The sequence below is a fragment of the Urocampus carinirostris genome, chromosome 20 (genome assembly GCF_059441175.1).
Source record: "Urocampus carinirostris isolate Australia breed hairy pipefish chromosome 20, RoL_Ucar_1.0, whole genome shotgun sequence".
Classification (NCBI taxonomy): Eukaryota; Metazoa; Chordata; class Actinopteri; order Syngnathiformes; family Syngnathidae; genus Urocampus; species Urocampus carinirostris.
In genome coordinates, this window is record NC_142368.1 from 16218981 (window position 1) to 16237348 (window position 18368).

An 18368-nucleotide genomic window follows, 5' to 3' on the forward strand; every position below is an offset into this window, starting at 1 on the left:
ATTGCAATCCAACAAGACAAATTTAAGGCAGAAAATAAACTTAAAACACATTTCATTTTATTTTTTTGGGTATTGCAACATGTCACAACTTTAAAAGCTATTGGCTATCTCATTTCATTTATAAAATCTTTTTTTTTTTTTTTTAAAGACCAAGTCTACGCAATACAAACAGGATGCGCACTATGTAAAGTTCCAAAAACAAAAATGAAATTTAAAAGAGAAACAAAAACGGACAAACGAAACTACACCCCTCCCTTCTGATTGGATAAGAACCCCGTGAGTGACCACGCCCCCTCCGCCACCTGGCAGCACGTTGACCTTTGACCTACCTCCACAAGCGCGCACACACCTAGCGCTAGAATGAGGCCGGGTGACATTCTTAAAGCTAAGAGTCACTGAAACATGCACACGGGCAGGATCCGGTAGCTTGTAGGAAGGCGGTGGACCTGGTTACCACTGATAAGGTGCAGGGTGCCGAAAGGTGGGTAAGGCACTTCCTGTCACCTGACGTCTATCAGCTTCTTGAAAAATGACACACAAAAGGAGAAAAAAGATGTTTGAAGGGATAAGTGGATCATTGATTTTAGATGGGTACAGACAATGTTCCCTGTAGTTTTCCAGGGGACTGAGCGTTCACACAAAGTCGGTGAGCAACGCTTGAAACAACAGTGAGCAACAGCAATCCCAAGTGTGGCAACTAAATCATTATCAAACATGTCCAAAACTTGACATCACCTTACATTTTGCGGAGTTTCCGGCAATACAAAATTATTTTTCTATTTTGAATGAATTGACTCATGTACTATTGCCTACAAACGTCGTTTGTTCTTACAATTCTTTCACAAGATATCCATTTCTTTTTTTTTCCTGATATATTTTGTCGCATAATATTAACATTTTTGGGGGCTTATTGAGTCGGTTGTAAGATACAGAACTGTACCTAATCACATTTTTTAGTGGAAGTACAATGTTGGCAACAAGATTCACTTGATACAATTGGAAATTATTTGAATGGAGAACAAAAAGAAAAAAGTAACAGCTCGGAAAAAATAAACACAATGAGACTTTCTTTAAAGGAATTTTTAAAAAGTATAAAAAAAACACGGAAAAAAGAAGAAAAAGTTCATTGCATTCAAATCATTTCCAATTATACCAAGTGAATCTTGTTGCCAACATTGTACTTCCACTAAAAAATGTGATTAGGTACAGTTCTGTATCTTACAACCGACTCAATAAGCCCCCAAAAATGTGAATATTATGCGACAAAATATACCAGGAAATAAAAAGAAATGGATATCTTGTGAAAGAATTGTAAGAACAAATGACGTTTGTAGGCCATCGTCCATGAGTCAATTCATTCAAAAGTGAAAAATAATTTTGCATCGCTGAAAACTCAGCAAACTGTAAGTTGATGTCAAGTTTTGGACATGTTTGATAATGACTTAGTTGCCACACTTGGGATTGCTGTTGCTCACTGTTGTTTCAAGCGTTGCTCACCCACTTTGTGTGAACGCTCAGACCCCTGCAAAATTACAGGGAACATTGATTATAGGTGAATTTTACAGGATTGTTAAGGGTTTCAAGAAAAATGGCTATTTCTCCGTAGCCAGTAACAAGTGGAGCAGGATGGTCCAGTTTGCACGAGCCGCGTTGCTGGACCATCCGGTGCGACGAGTCACACCGGATGGCTTGCCATAAGTGTATAAAAAGGAGAGGAGCGAAGCCAGGAAGAAAGAAGCCGGTTTTCCTCCCGTCCTGCCGGATTTCAGCGATCCGCCCAGGTCAAGTGGTTCTAGACACTTCAACAGTGGTCAGGTTCTTTTGTGAAATGTTTAGGACCACTTGACCCGGATGGGAACTCCTCATCGTGTGAGTAGACACCGAGAGCGTCCGACATTTCTTTGCTTAGATTGGAGGCGACAAGAATTGTTTTGGGGGAGGCTTGGTCTACTTTGTTTGCATAATTGATTTTGTATTTTGTTCATTCTTTTGCTAAAGGATGAAAGTGATTTGAGAGCATTGGAGCTCATCTGAATAGTCAATTTATTTTTCCATGGAAGAATCTGTGATAAGAATTTGGTTTCCTTAAATGCAGGGTTCAGACACAATTTTCATGCCCAAATTCAAGTATTTTTAAATGACTTTTTTTTTCTTGCGTGTGCATATATCAAGACTAAAATGCAAATATATAGGTTTTGGAGACAAATATCCCCCATAAAAGGTGTGGGGTATAGTATAAATTAATATGTAGCTTACATTTTCAGTTGCAGGAACTTCTTCCCATTGCAATTTAGCACTGGGAAACGCTACCTTCATTTTTCTGCATGGCCCATATTAATGGTTCATCATTTTAATGTAATTCTTGAACTAATACAAATGTCATAGCGCCCCTTTTTAGGTAACGCGATTGCGCTTCACAGGAAACTAATGCCAGCTGCCGTTAAGAGGGAAGAAGAAGAAATGCAATGGCAAAGCAAAGCCACCATATAGTAATCTCAACGTCATTTTTAAGCAGAATTGTTGAGAAACACTTTAGGCATTTACTAGCAATTCACCAAAAAGTCAGGCACTTTTCGATCCTTAAAAACACAACACTTAAAGTCAAGCATTTTCAAGGATTTCAAGCACCCGTGCAAACCCTGTGAAATTACTGTGAAATTGTTTTTGAGTGTAAGGGGGACAGGGCCAAGATAAGCTCTAGCTTTTTTCTTTCACCCAGCTTTTGAATTTCTCGATTGTTTCATAAAGTTACCGACTTTGAAAGAATTATAAACTTGTATTTTTGGGGTGTCAAGCCAGGAATAAGAGCTGCCCCTAAAGGGCCTGATGTAACTTCATGTAATGTAATCAAATAGTATTCAAAATCAATCGTCTCCTTCATGTGAAATAACGCTGAATTTATGAATTATTCAAGTCACAAAAATCACATGTAATGTTCAAAAAACTAAGATCCTCTTGGGTATTTTTGGAAAAGGTACGTATTGGCATTGATTTGGATATACTCCTGTAATGTGGCAGAAAGTTGACACTTTGCGGGTACCGTAGTGGACTTGCATTGTGGGAAATATAGTTTTTGGTCAAAAAACTCTTCTGTCCCTTTTGTTTTGAGCCGCACGGACAATTTAAGCTCTCGCGAGACACATAAAATAATGTGGGGGGCGCCCATGAGTCTGACATGTGTTTTATTTGAAAGAACAGAGGAGAAACAAATTAAATGTCAACTTACATGTTTTAAATAATGGTGTATGATCATTTATTTGATGAATTTAACTATAAATGTGAACCAAATGTATTAAGTTGTGGTGCTTGTTTTTTAATGGGACAGAAAGTAGTGTTATTTTATTCATTGTGGGTTTAATAATATGTACAATCTGCATCTCATTGTCATTTTGTTTTAATTACTTTTATCAATTCAAAAATAATTGTAAATGTAAAGTATTCGGTTGCAGACCCTTTATTTTGTTACGACAGGAAATAGTGTTATTTACTTATCGTGGGTATACGCGCAAAGATGTACTTTCTGCATTTGATTGTCATTTTGTAATTTATTTATCTGATCAATTCAATAATGATTGTAAATTTGAAGCATTCTGTTGCGAACCTTTTATTTCCTTTGGGACTGTAAGAGTTTTCGTTGTACTTATTGTAAGTATATATGCAAAGATGTACTTCCTGTGTGCGATGGTTGTTTTGTAAGTAATACTTTTGATCAATTCGACAATAAATGAACATTTAAAATGGTGTTGCGGGCCTTTTACTATGTGGGGACAGGAAGTAGTTGCATTGTACATATATCTGTAAAGACATACTATCTACGTGTGGTCGTTATTTTGTAAGAAATGCATTTTAAATCAATCCAACAATAAATATTGATTGATACTAATCTGATACTTCTTGCTTGGAAATGTCATGATCATGGAATCATAATAACAATTCAACCCTTCCGCCTTTAGTTAGTTGACATTTTTACGATCGACACAGCAGAGCCTTTGCTCTGAAAATGCTGTTTTATTCGTGATCCCAAGAGCCAAGAAGAGATCCGCAAGTTCGAGAGCGTTCTCCTTTCCGGCCGCGGTGCTGTGGAATGCTCTGCCCTCTGAAATCCGATCCGCAACCTCAGTGGAACTGTTGAAATCTAGGATTAAAACACACTTCTATTCTATTGCTTACGAATATTTCATGTTGAAAATGTCTGTATATTGTTGGTCATTGCAACATCCGTAGCAGTCTGGGCGTCCTGGAAGGGGGATTACCTCGTATGCTGCCCCTTCTAAAGGTTTCTTCATTTTCCCTCATGTTGAGGTTTTTGAGTTGTTCCTTGCCTTTATGTAAGTTTTAGATCAATGGGTGGTGTAATAATAGTCTGTAGTTTGCAATAGTTTATAGTCTGTGCAGCCCTTTGAGATTCCTTGTGATTAAGGGCTATCAGTGTTCATTTTAAGTGTGAAAAGTGATGGGTCCCGGGGACTCGCATGCTCAAAAATCTATGGGTCCCAACAGAGATCTAAGGGGCCCCAAAATTTAGAGTTATCCAGGTTGAAATTGTAAATCGGCGACAAATACATAATATAAATCTATATATTCATTCCGTTTTTAATCATCACAGTTTATTGGTAATACAAAGCAGTTATCACTTCAGATATTTCAGTTCATATATTCTTCGTGGTTTGCTGTCCCGCCACAGTTGTAATGCCTGCTCAAGGTCCTTATAGCGTAACCAGGAATATAATTTAGTCAATTTTGGCAGAAAAGTCCTTTTCTTGCTAGGAGTATTCTTTTGTTTTTCTTCCGTCGAGTCGTTTGCTTCAGCACACGTGTTTTCCTAGTCTCCGCGATCTTCGGAAGAATTTCCCCACCGTTTTTTCGTACCGGAATTATTGTCGTTGTTATCACTTTCTGCATTATGTTTCGACTTATGACTGACACTGAAGAAATTACCAATTTTGTGTTGATTTTCACCTTAACTCGATGACAACCACCACAACAATGATGTCATCTCGAAGCAACGAGATCTCGTTGGCCGAGATCGGCGTGCGGACGAAAACTCGAACCGCGAGACCAAAACAACAATGGCGAATCTGCCTGACGAAAAGTTTGGAGTGCAGTAAATCTTTGTTTAAAAAAAAGTAATCGGGTAGTAATGACAATTTTATGTCGAAAAAGTTGCGTCCCGGAGACGCACGTTGATTTGACACTATGCGTCCCCAGCAAAAATCAGGCGTCTAGGACGCAGGGACGCAGGCAAACGAAAACACTGGGCTATATAAATAAACATGACTTGACTTGACTTAAATGTAAAGCATTTTGTTGCGGGACAGGAAAAGGTTTTACTGACCGTGTTTTCCTAAAGAAATTCTGCACCAAACTATAATCTATGCCGAGTCAACAAAATATTTCCCTGCAGTTTGAGTCCTAAACTTTGCAAACAAATGTTCCGTGATTTTTCAAAAATAAAAGTGTTCATTATTTATACATAGGCCTTTTTGTCGGACAGAAAACTGTGTTAGAAAACATTATTTTGATTTTTTTTTTTTCAATTTCTGCAAATGCAAAATGTCTTCTAACAGAAAGTCCAACAGCCCTAACAGCATTCTACACGTTATACCAGAGTTGTCCTGTGGGAAGCGCTATAACACGAGAAACGTAGTAGCAAATTCCAACATTGATTTTCTTTTTTATGCCAGACGTTTTTACCCCCAAAAAATAATTTTCGAAACGTTGTATTATTATATTGTTATTGTTTTTTTCTTTCTTTTTACAGTTATCGTATTAGTACTTTAATTCAACTTTTAAATTAAATTTTTAGCCGTGTCGAGGAAAAATGTAACTGAAAACAGTAAATTGTTCGGGAAAGTGCAGGAAAAAGATAAATAAGAAAGTAAGATAAAAATATTACAGTTAGAATATTTTTTAAATTAATTAATATTGTTTAATATTATTCCAACTGAAGACAAGTATTTGCCACCATTGAGGGAAATTTAAAAGGAGTGAAAAAAAAGAGTAAAATTGGAAAGGAATGTGTTAAAAGTACATATAATAGTTATCATTCTTCTTATTTACATATATTTATGTTTTTTTTCTTCAAAATAGTAATTTTATATAGTAAATATAGATATTATAATTTATTAGCAAGCAAAATGATCTTCCAGTGGATCGTGAAAATGTCAAACAGAAATATAGGATCTTTTTTTGTTTTAGTGTATGTATTCCCATTTATTTCCCTCCACTTTATTTATTTAGAAAAAATATATGAAGTAAAAATGAAAAAACATTTCTAAACATGAGCTAAATTGTCTTCCAGCAGAACATTGTAATTTTTAATCGAAATTGTGATCTCATCTCATCAGCTGCACCGCTTATCCTCAGTAGGGTCGCGGGGATGCCGGAGCCCATCCCAGCAATCATCGGGCAGTGGGCAGGGGACACCCTGGACTGGTTGCCAGCCAATCGCAGTGCGAAATTGTGATCTTGTTCTTAATTTACTATATTAAGTTTCAGTGATGTGATTCACTTTACAATTTTTATTTTTACCGTGTAAAGTCACATATAAGCCATAACATAGGCTGAACCCCGAAAACTGATTTTAAAAAAAACTACAAAAAGAAATACATACCCCAAATATTTCTAAAACGTGTACCTAAAGAACGATAATTATTTAAAGGTGTCGATAAGAAAAATTAAATATACCGGTGATAAAGATAAAAATATCAGAAAATGAAACCATACTATACATTGAAGCAGTGCTTCGATGACAAAACTCATGAACCATTTTCGTATTTTGCAATCATTTTCTTTTTCGACTTCATCATTGTAACGGTCCTCCACTTTTCCTTACCACTAACCTTCTTGGGACCCATTATTATTGAAAAAAGGCAATAAACACACTAGATCACAATAAAATGAGATGTGGTCCCTCTCAAACACAATCGGGACGGCACCGACTGAACATGAGGACACGGCATGGCTTTGCGTTCATTTTGTTTTATGGGCATATAAGATGACCTGATATTGGTATTGAATTTTATAGTTCCCAATTTGGCTTATATGGGAGCATGTAAACACGATAGAAAACTCTCTTCTTTGTGATTGTGGTTCTACTGTTTATGTGTACTTTACTTACTCATAGCGCACACAGGAAAAACTAGAAGTGTTTATGTCAGGCTACTTCCTCCATGTAATCGGCGCCGAGTAATCCGATGTTTGAGGTTGGTGAGAGGCTCACATCCAAGGTGACCTCCGGCTAATTGTGTACAAACATTAGTAATTAGTGAAAAACAGAAAAATCTAAGAACAATGTCAGAGGTCCACTGGCATATACCTTGTCACTGTGATCCGGCCCCTCGATGGAAATATCTTCAATATCCTCGCTGATGCTCACGTCACTCCTGAACAAATTGAATGGGAAAAAAATGGAGTAGTTGTCATCAGTTACAGTGCTGTGAAAAAGGGTTAGCAACTTTATTGATTTCTGTGTTTCTTGCATATTCATCACTCACAAAAGGTTTCAGATCATCAAACCAATAGACCCATAGAACTCTGTTGGGACCCATAGATTTTTGAGCATGCGAGTCCCTGGGACCCATCACTTTTCACAGCTCAAGGGTGGGCATTACTTTTTCATAGTGCAAGATAGGCTTAGATTTTTTTGTGCCTTAATAAATAAATTTAACATTCTAAAACTGCATTCTGTAATTTCTTAGGTTGTCTCAGTGTGATATTAAAATTGGTTTGATGATCTGCAACCTTTGTGAGTGATAAATATGCAAAAAACAAAGAATTCAGGAAGGGGACAAATACTTTTTCACTGCACTGTAGCTTCAAAATATCAGTCTATAATATTTCATAAGTCTGATTAGAACTCCCACAAGGAATCCCTTCATACCTGTTGAAGTCATCGACAGGGTCAAAGTCGTTTTCTTTCTTTGGAAAAAAAGAAAAAACAAAAGAAGATGGATAATACTTTTTCAGACAGCTGTACCCTATACCAAAAAAAACCCCAATTTGTTTTCTTGTGCTTTTTAGCACTCATTTGGGTTGCACCACACAATATAGCAGACATCGAGTGGTCAAATAATACACATTGTCGCTTACTGCAATGTTTCTCAACTGGTGGGTCCAAGAGAAGGACCACATTTCATTTTTGGGTGATTGTGTTGTTTTTTTTCCTTTTTCTGCCCGTAATAGTGATAAGGGGAATGAAAAGTGGAACAGTGACAACAACAATCGAGTGGAAAAAGGAAATTATTGTGAAATACAAAAATGATATACGAGTGTCTGCCATTGAAGCGCTACTGGATTAAAAATGTTATGTTTTTCGCTTTATCATTTACATAATCAAATACAGATATTTAGGTACATGTTTCATATTTAAGGTATTAATTTATTTTGGTATGTGGCGACTTGAAAGCAGATTTAGGGGTTGCTTATATGCGATATACAATATAGACCTACATGCGAGTATATATGGTAAATTTAGGTTTTGCTGGTCATTTTCTACTATCTCTGCTTTAAACCGCACAATCCTCTAATTCAATTACTGTGCGAAATATTTTTTTTTTCTTGATTTTGGTCGCAACCTTTCATTAGGGTGTGTCCTCAGACCCAGTCAGACCAGTTGAGAACCACTGCTTTAATGTATGTGTGGCCTACACAATTTATGTATTAATTTATCCCTGATTTATTTCCGTATTGATTCTTGATGGTCTTTTTATTTTTTTTAAACTTTTTTGTTTAGCATTAAACATTTTTAAATATCCATATATACATCTCTCTCTCTCTCTCTCTCATATATTTTATCAGAAGTTTTCTTGCAGAAAACCTGAATCAACCCAACCTGACTCGGACCCAAGCTCCCCCAAGTAAATTGAGTTTAAAACCAAGCTCTGGTCTAAACTAATAACTTTAATCCTCCTGTTGACTTCGGATCAAAATGACCCGCCACTATATTAAAAACCCCTAAAAAAATCCTCCAAAATAAGATTTTACTTAAAATTTTCCTAGATTGGGCCACACAATAGAATCTAATATTATTTCTAGAATGATAATATCGAGAGTCAGAAAAAAAAGGTTCAGCCAAATGACAAAAGCATCTTTCTCCAGGGTTACATATATAATTGGTATTTAGATTATTGTGAATTGATCATGTATGTAAAGACACTGATTGGGTGAATGATTCCTTATGCCTGTTAGAAAGCAGAAACTATCATTTCGAATACATTTTCTATATATCCACAGTTTTCATTCTTAAGTTTCCTTGATAATCACAATGACTTGATTACTCGTAAAGCTATTTGCTCCGTGGGATACCCAGGTGCTTTTTTGGGGGCCACCTGTTTCTCGCTGGCGACACAAAAAGTGATTTTATTACCGTATTTTCCGCACTATAAGGCGCACCGGGTTATAGGGCGCACCCCCAAAAAAATAGTTTTTGGTCCTATATTTTCCATACATAAGGCGCACCGGATTATAAGGTGCTACAATGGGAACGTGGACAAAACAGTCAGATAGTTCAGTCCAACTTCTTACCCCCTTAACATTCCCAAAGCTTGCAAAGAAGCAAATACGTGTCTCAGACATGTACGGAAACAGTGTCAGTACGATGTCACCGATCACTCAAATGCATCGTTCCAAATATCATTCAGAAGGTTAAAGTCTTGGGATTCAAGAAATGCCAAGCATTTCTTAGTTTCCATTTTATTTTTTGCTAGCAGCTGTGTGGACAGCAAAGTAAGAATTTGATTGTGCAGGGAAACGGGGTTCTTTACTGTGCATATGACGATAAACACTTTAAATTGAATTGAGTTTAAAAATAGACTCATCACAGAAACATCAAGGTCGTTCTAAAACAAGCTCCGGGAAAATATAAAGCCGCATAGCTCACTAAAGTTCTCTTGCAGCCATCACGTTCAATAATGATACGTAACCATGGTCTTCTTACAACCGTGAGTGTAGTAAATCCAGGAGCGTAAAATATTCACAAATACAGAATAGTAAAAAATGTTTTCTCTATGCCGTAGTGCAACCCAACGTGCGATTCACATTCATCTTTTTTGGCCAATCGCAGGCTTTGTTTCGCCCCTTTAGCTTATGAGAGCCTGTAAATGATAAAAAGGATCCGCCCCCTTTACCTCCGAATAACTTTAGCCAATAGTGACCGATTCAACTGATGATTGACACATTGGTTAGCCAATGAAACGCCGGTATATGAATCCCAGCATACACCGCGGACAACTTCGCCTTCGGGGGAAAATCGAGTCGGCGGCTGCTTGCCTTAGTTGCAAAACTTTGCGACTTAATATTGATCCATATATAAGGCGCACTGTATAATAAGGCGCATGATCAGCTTTTGAAAAAAATAAAGGCTTTTAAGTGCGCCTTATAGTGCGGAAAATACCGTACTTTAATTTATATTTTATTTAAAGTATGGTGTGTCAACCTAATCAATAATTGATAAAATACCTTCTGTGTAGATGCTCCACACTTCCAGAAGAAAAATATTGCCCATTTGAGGTTATCCGGGGAAAATTGCAGTTTAACATAGATATCTACTTGACGAATTTTTGCAGATGCATGGGAGGCACAAACCTTTGTGTCGGTGTCTTCTTTCTCCTCTGGAAACATCTACAAGAGCAGAGTGTATTCATTATATGGGAGTATAAGGAAAAAGTACCCCTGTTTGTGTATTAAAAGGACATGAAGCAACTCTCAAAAGAAACAATGTATACTATGTTGTAATTAATGACAATAAAGACAAACTATTATTTTTCTTATATTGCTGATACACTGTATTCTATTCTTTTTTTTTTTTTTCTCTGTTCTTGTTAACATTGTTGCTTGTGATAGCCTATCAGCGTGCTCCATGCCAGTTTTCTTGCAATGTTGTTGTTTTTTTTTGTATCTATCTAGTTTAAGCAGCAGCCGTGCAATGCACTGGAGTCTTTTTAGGTGTTGTGTAAGTGATTTTTTGTTTTAGTTGTGCCAGCCCTTTTACATGAATGCTGCATTGCTTCCAGTCTCATGTCAATTTTTTCTCTGCTTTTGTAGCAGTCACTGTTTCGTTATATGTGGTGCTTAGTTTTACTTTTTCGGGGACTTTAAATAAATTATTTCTATTTTTCGTGTAGTTATTTTCAGGTAGCAAACTCCAGTGGCACCCACCAGAAGAAAAATATTACCCTTTACAGTGGAACCTCGCTAGTTCGCGGTTCCACTTTTGCGTGTTCAGAGCTTCGCGGGTCTAAAAAATATACCTTACCTTCTCAATAAAAGCATTTATTGACTTGACGCCATTGAGCGTGAGCTTATGTCAACGGAGGCCACGGTGTGGACACTCTTATTGTGAAGGGGAGGGGGAGGCCCTGACACGATGCTTAGTCATTGCCGCTCCGCTAACCCCCCCCTCCTCCTTCAACTCCTCCCAGCTCACCCCCTTCTTATGTGGGGCTCAGTTTATCAAGGAGGGAACTCGGCGACGCGACGTAAGTATATTCTCTTCTGTCACATTTCATCTCAAGTTTGGCTTTATTATACCCAAAGCGAGCGGTTGTTTGTACTACCTAAACACAGCTAATTGTGTGCGGTTTCGTGTGTTTGTTGTAAAAGCAGTTCGATGCCGCTAGCTAAAGTATGTTGTCATTGTCAGAAGGTAGCTCTTTCATTTTCATTCAAATGAACACGGACCATTTTTTTAACTGTTGTTTCCCAAAACACTTCACAAACACTCATCAAATATCACATTTTCACTGTTTTTATTTTCAATATGTAACCGGTAGTGTAAAAAAGCGAAAAAAACTGCGATGGCTGTATTTGGATGAGAGCGGTTAGTACAATCATACGGAATGGTTCGTAGTGGTTTTTCCGCAGTTCTATTCCGTGTACATACAACATATTTTACTGTTTTTTTTTTGTTATAACATGAATTTCACTCTCGCTCTCTCTACCCGTATTCTATATGGTGTACTGTATACAGGGGGGTATACTGTAAACCTGGATACGTTTTTTAAGCATTTTTGAAGGGGCGCCGCTACCTCGCGGATTTTCAGTTTCCGCGGATGGTTTTGGTCCCCATTAACCGCGAAAACCGAGGGATTACTGTAGTTGTTATCGAGGTAAAAGTCCACAGTTTGTCTTGACATTTACTTTACTAATTTTTGCAGAGATACACCGGAGGCACAAACCTTTTCGTCAGTGTCTGTTTTCTCTTCTGGCAACACCTACAAGAGAAGAGTGTATTCATTGTGAGCACGAGGCCAAGAAAAAAAAATACAATCGTTTGTGTGCTAAAAGGACACAATGACATAGAGCAAATCTTGATAGAAACAATGTACAATACATTGTAATCAATGACGATAAAGACATACAATGATCCATTTCATTATTTTTCTTCTGTTCTTGTTAACCCTGTTGCTTGTGTTGGCCCATCAGCTAGCTCCATGTTTTCTTGCTAAATGTTTTTTAATGTATCTATCTAGTTTAAGCAGTCTCTTTTATGTGTTCGTTTGTGTTGCTACAAATACACCGCCACCCCTTTTCAACTACAGACTCTGTCAAAAAGAAGGAACCCCGAGAGACTCACCATTCGTCCCCCAAGATACCCCTTTTCTCGGACTATTGGACTACCTAGGCAGCCTGATAAACTGACCTAAGCCTGTGATGGACAGAACCACACCCGCCTAGCGATGCTGACTCTACACCCATCTTCCTACGCTCGTGATGGACAGATCAAAAAAAGTGCACATCAGGCGTCTAAAAGTGTGATCCATGTGTTGTGGAAAGTAGATAATGACTTATAATAAGGAAAGTGGAACCCGAAATAAAATTGAAGCAAACAGTTTTGGAGCTGACAATAGCCTATTGTGTGTGGACATCTGGTGGAAGTCATGGGATGTTTACTGAGTAAGCCGGGGCGGGCGACGATCATGAGTTGTTTTGAGCACAGTATAAAGCCCAATGTTGAGAAGACAAACTTTGAACGTGAAATCATGAACCTGTCTCGAATGCAATAAAGAGCGTTCCCTTTTTGCCATATCTCCTCTCTGCGTATTTTTTGGGGCAACGCCAAACGACAACGTTGTTTACGCTTTCAAGAGATGACCAGCCTCTACAGAGTTAAAATAAAGATTTAAATCACCTAAGTGTTGGGTTATACTCAAAAGATTGCTGGTTTGTCTTTGTGTGCAGAGTCATGATTGATGCTTGAATATTTTTGGCCCCATTTAGCGAGTAGAGAACTTTATTTTGTTAAAGCTCCAGATTCTTGGAAGAAATTTGCGTAGCAGGTTCCAATGACACGCTCCCGGCGGTAAATGACATCATGAGGCATTAAAAAGGAGGCGGAAATGTTCACCTCGCTCTCTTTTCCTGGGCTCAGGAGCTAAGTGCTACGCTACAAGAGCTCGCTCGTCCATCACTTCTCTCTCTCTCCCTCCCTTTCTCGACCAGAAACACACGGAAGCGTCGCTAAAGTGAGGGAGTCTCAACTTGCCAGAATCCTCCTAAGGTAACAGCAGGGGAAATTTGCACAACTGATATTTTGGGTGCTGGAGCCACATAAATCGAACACGCCATGGAAGATCTCTATGTTGACTATCCTAACTTCTACAATTTATCCACCATTCTTCAAATCACATGTCAATTTTTTTGCCTGTTTTTGGAACAGTCACTGTTTTGTTACAGTTGGTGCTTTCGCTTACTTTTCCAGAGACAAATTAGTTACATTTTTCGTGTAGTTATATTCAGGTAACATCGAGTGCAGAGGTAAGATCTTGGGCCCAAGCCAGGTTCAGGGATAAAATGTCATTCATGAAGTCAAGCCAGCTCTCTGTGTGTTTTTTTTTCCCACTTCACGCAGGATTTGCCCAGCATGTACACTGTTTGGCACAATTAATTTTACTCAATTATTTGTACGACTACTTTTTACTTCTACTTGAGTAATATTATTCTGAAGTAACGGTACTTTTACTGGAGTAACACACTTCAGCGCTGCACTCCAGTGAGGGACCAAACCAAAAGTAAGACAGAAGTAAACACAAAGCTGCACCTTCAGGCCTGGTCCCTCAAATCAAGCCAATCCGTCAGGTTCGAGCTGGTTCGGGCTATTATACCTGCGAGCAGGGTTGGGTTGGATTTTTTTAGGCCCTATCTTACCTCTAATCCAGTGGTACCCACCACAACAAAAATATTGCGGATTTTTTTGTTATCAAGGTAAAATTGTACAGTTTATCATGATGTTTACGTTGCCAATTTCTGCAAAGATACATTGGAGGCACAAACCTTTTTGTCGGTGCCTTTTTCCTCTTCTGACAACACCTACAAGAGCAGAGTGAACTGATTATGTATGTTTGTATTTCCTGTGAGCACAAGGCAAAATAAAACAATTCCCTTGTTGATGTACTAAATAGACACAAGGACTTGAGCTTCACCTCAGTGGCTACGAAAGACACGGGCTTGTTTTGTCCTCTTCGAACTAGCTCCAACAGCACGGGTGAATTTGCGTTTAGCTCAGCCTCCGAAAGGCCGAGCTCACCGCACAGCAGCTTTCGGCTGTCCAGGTCGCTAAGATGCTAAAAAGAGAAAAGCGGCTCGTGTCAGCGCAAACTACGCCTTCACGTTAGCGGGGGTTACAGTAGTGATGTGAGCCTATCGTACCGCGTTTATCTCCGGTTGGAACACAGACAGGCTGAAGTCGAGATTAAATACACGCATGAAGTCCACAATGAGACTTGCCACCAGACGACCTGCCAACACCAGAGTCAGAACCCATCACCAGATATGAACACATCAAGGGGGATTATCAGAAAGCTGACTGACCGTCTTTAGTGTTGAGACATTTTTTCAAGTTCTCATTGACAAGTGGTGTCTTGTTCTGAAAAAGGAAATAAAGCAAAGTGGTAATTGACAAATTGGCTGCAAAGGCAGCGCCGTGAAGCCCTAACCTCCAGTTGGTCCTGCTCCTCCAAGGCAAGGAAAACAGCTGCCCTTATTTCCGCCTGCAGCAACAACAACACAAAAAACTCATTCTTTGAGCGCATTCATGTGATGTAGATAGAACAGTTTTTATGTCTTTTAGCTTTTTTGTCTGGTATGGCGATGCAAATAAGAGAGAAATCTTCTCAATTTCGATGCAAGTCAGATTATCATTTTAGAAACTCTCCAAATTGTGATCAAACATGTGTTTTGTTTGGACTTTTGCTAGTGAAATGTCGGTGTTGACTAAATAAAAGTACCTAGCCACTCCTTTGCACATCTGTTCTCCTCTGCACTATCGTACTCCAGTGTTATTGTTATTGTATAGTGACTTGTTGGTTAGCTGCTCCTCTTGCACTCTTTGCACTACAGTATAATACTATACATAGCTATAATTATTTAGTATATTATAAGTACTTCAATACTCCAACTCGATACAACATTTTATTCATATCTGTACATTCAAGGAAACTGTGCGGGTCAGATGTATCGACATTTCGTTCTGTATATACGTGTACAAGAATGACAATAAAGTATATCTGAATCTGAATAAGTGGTCCGCAACCTTTTCTGTATCATGGCTCCATTTAATATCCGAGTATCGTCTCACTTCCCGGCCCAATAACAACATTAGTACTAGTGTTAGTATCAATAATGATAACAATAATAAGCTCAAATCCATTGTGTAATTGCGAGACCATTAAGGATGTAGATGACTTAGGAAAAGGCACTATTTTTACTCACGGTGCCATAGTGTACAATATTATTTTGGCTAAACTCTCTCCCATAATTCATCATCACAAAACATCTGATGCCTTTTCCTTTGTAATGAACAATCCTAGTGGCCCAGTGATTAGGATTTGAGGCACTCCCCTCTGCAATCCAGGAACGATTCCCGATTCCCTGCTGCATCGGCCATGATTTTGAAACAGCAAGCTTGTTGATGCTGTCAATTAGACTTTTTGCACAATTTCAGATATTTCTTAATGATAACTAGGTATTGTCCGTTGATGCCCTTAGAACATCCGTCTCAGCCTGGCCATCCCGGAAGGGGGATTACCTAATGTACGAACCCTTCTTTAAGTTTGAATTTTCTTCATGCTAAGTTTGTTTTAGTTTTCTCTTGCCCTTTTCTAGGTTTTGGATCTAGTGATGTTGTAATTGTGTCTGTGCAGCAAAAATAGACTCTTTGTGGTTAAAGGCTATACAAAAAGATGTGACTCCAATTGACAACTAACATAGTTATTCTACATTTGGTGACTTTTATGCGTTTCAAGAATGTGAAAATATTTATTTAACGTCTCGTATTTTTAACTATGTCATCTATCAAATACTAAAGTTATGGTTATTATTATCAGGGTTGGGTAGGGTTACTTTAACTGGATTACTTTCAATTACTTTTGATTATCCCAATTTCGTTGTCACAATATGTTAACCCATTTTGTAACAATGACAATAAAGGTATATTCTATTCTATCCTATTCTACTTTCAATTACTTTTGGATTACTCCAATACCAAATATGCTAATAAAAAACAAAAGAAACTAAATATGAATAAAATGACCCAATTTTGTGCAGGCTTGGGGAGTAACGGAACACATGGAACGGCAAAAATGATGTTGGCAAGCTGTTTGGATTTATTTTCATTTTGTTTCTGTGACATTTGATGTTCGTTTTGCCGGAGATCAAAGAGATCAAAGCCAGGAGAGGAAGCTTACCACGTGTTGTGAGTCATCGTTTTATTCATATTTAGTTTCTTTTGTCTTTTATTCGCATATTTGGTATTGGAGTACTCCAAAAGCAATTGAAAGTAATCCAGTTAAAGTAACCCTACCAAACCCTGATTATTATCATCCTGTATATGGATTATGTTGTCTATAAATCTTACCAACCACTGCAAAAATGTATAAACACTGTCATTACAAATATCAACTCAGAAATCTTGACGATTTAAAAATAAGTTGGACAGAAACGGGAAGAAGTTTTTAACAATCGTTTTGTCCTAAGAAAAAAAAATGCCAGGAGTTCAATGAATGAAGTTGACATAATATATCAGCAGTAAAATTGCCTTTCATTTACAATTTAGCTTTAAGTTTTAGCCACCGGTGTAAAGTTGACGATAAAGCGAGTCATGAAAATAAAGAAGCTGACCTTGAGCTTGTTTAAAACTCCGTTGTTCTCCAAGTTCTGAATGAGAAGATCCCTTAGTTCGGTATCATCGTCTGGAGCAGCCATCTTCAGCTTCTTCCTGCTAGCTGATAGATGTTGCCAACCTAGCTAGACGACGAAAACAAACAGACCGGAAGTGCGACTTCTTCGAATCAAGAAAATGGTTGCTATTATTCTGTTACGACATCTGCTGGCACGAAGAGGAAATGGCTGTGATTTTTAATGGTAAATGGTCTGCATTTCTATAGCGCTTTTCAAGTCAATGAAGACCTCCCAAAGCGCTTTACAATGTGCTTCACACTTACCCATTCACACACACTCACACACCAATAGGGAGTCAGCCATGCAAGGCGCCTACCTGTTTATTGGGGGAATTAGGGATTCAGTGTCTTGCCCAAGGACACTTCGACATATAACACGGAGGAGCCTAATAAAAAGAAAAAATACTGTATCCTAAAGGTGTTGAACTGATTTCAGCTCACGGTACCGGACTAGGAGATAAGAAAGAAAGAAAGAAAGAAACAATAAGAAAGAAATGAGCAAGAGAACGAGGGACAAAGTGGGGGGATAGAGAAAGAGAAAAAAGAAAGACAAAGACAGGGATGGAAACAGAGAGGCAGAGGGAAAAAAAAAGAGAGAGAGAGAGAGAGAGAAAGAGAGAGAGAGATGGAGAAACAGAGACAAATAGACAAAAAGGAGAGGAATAGTGAGAGAAACCAAGAGAGAGACAAATAAAGACAAAGAAAGAAATAATAAGAAAGAGAATGAGCAAGAGAACGAGGGAGAGAGTGAGAGGGATAGAGAAAGAGAAAAAAGAAAGACAAAGACAGGGATGGAAACAGAGGCAGAGGGAAAAAAAGAAAGAGAGAGAGAAACAGAGCAAGAGAGAGAGATGGAGAAACAGAGTCAGAGAGACAGAGACAAATAGACAAAAAGGAGAGGAATAGTAAGAGAAACAAAGAGAGAGACAAATAAAGACAAGAAAGACAGAAAGACCGAAAGAAAGAAAAAAAGAAAGAAAGAAAGAATGAATTAGAAAGAGAATGAGCAAGAGAACGAGGGAGAAAGTGAGGGGGATAGAGAAAGAGAAAAAAGAAAGACAAAGACAGGGATGGAAACAGAGAGAGAGAGAGAGAGAGAGAGAATTCTTTTGGAGGAATTGGAAAGAGCCGCGAAATATAATTTTTTTTGTTCTAGAATGGCTTAAACCACATGCACCTCAGTGAAATTGAGCA

General features: G+C 38.2%; 1 protein-coding gene across 3 annotated transcripts; it reads right to left on the reverse strand.

Annotated features, from left to right (window-relative positions):
* Positions 1–35: 35 nt before the first annotated feature.
* On the reverse strand, positions 36–17264 carry cep43 (centrosomal protein 43). 3 transcript variants are annotated; one of them, XM_088325595.1, is made up of 13 exons: positions 17116–17264; positions 14934–14987; positions 14809–14863; positions 14647–14735; positions 14421–14561; positions 14272–14307; positions 12177–12212; positions 10585–10620; positions 10459–10479; positions 7883–7920; positions 7319–7385; positions 7121–7240; positions 36–518 (listed from the first exon to the last, which is right to left on the reverse strand). In XM_088325595.1, the coding sequence occupies exons 1-12, from the start codon at positions 17197–17199 to the stop codon at positions 7157–7159; spliced, it is 741 nt and encodes a 246-aa protein (XP_088181721.1). In that variant the 5' UTR covers positions 17200–17264; the 3' UTR covers positions 36–518; positions 7121–7156. The 3 variants fall into 3 exon arrangements, with proteins under 3 accessions (XP_088181721.1, XP_088181720.1, XP_088181722.1); XM_088325594.1 differs by having other exon boundaries at positions 36–521; XM_088325596.1 differs by lacking the exon at positions 10459–10479 and having other exon boundaries at positions 36–521.
* Between the last annotated feature and the right edge of the window lie 1104 nt (positions 17265–18368).

Bases quoted from the DNA above. Each gene is read 5' to 3' on its own strand.
- cep43 (XM_088325595.1), bottom strand. From the start codon at position 17,199: ATGGCTGCTCCAGACGATGATACCGAACTAAGGGATCTTCTCATTCAG. The intron at 14,736-14,808 runs GTCAGTCAGCTT...TGGTGTTGGCAG, and splicing joins ATGTCTCAACACTAAAGACG to GTCGTCTGGTGGCAAGTCTC. The intron at 7,921-10,458 runs GTATTTTATCAA...TTTTTTCCAAAG, and splicing joins GTGGAGCATCTACACAGAAG to AAAGAAAACGACTTTGACCC.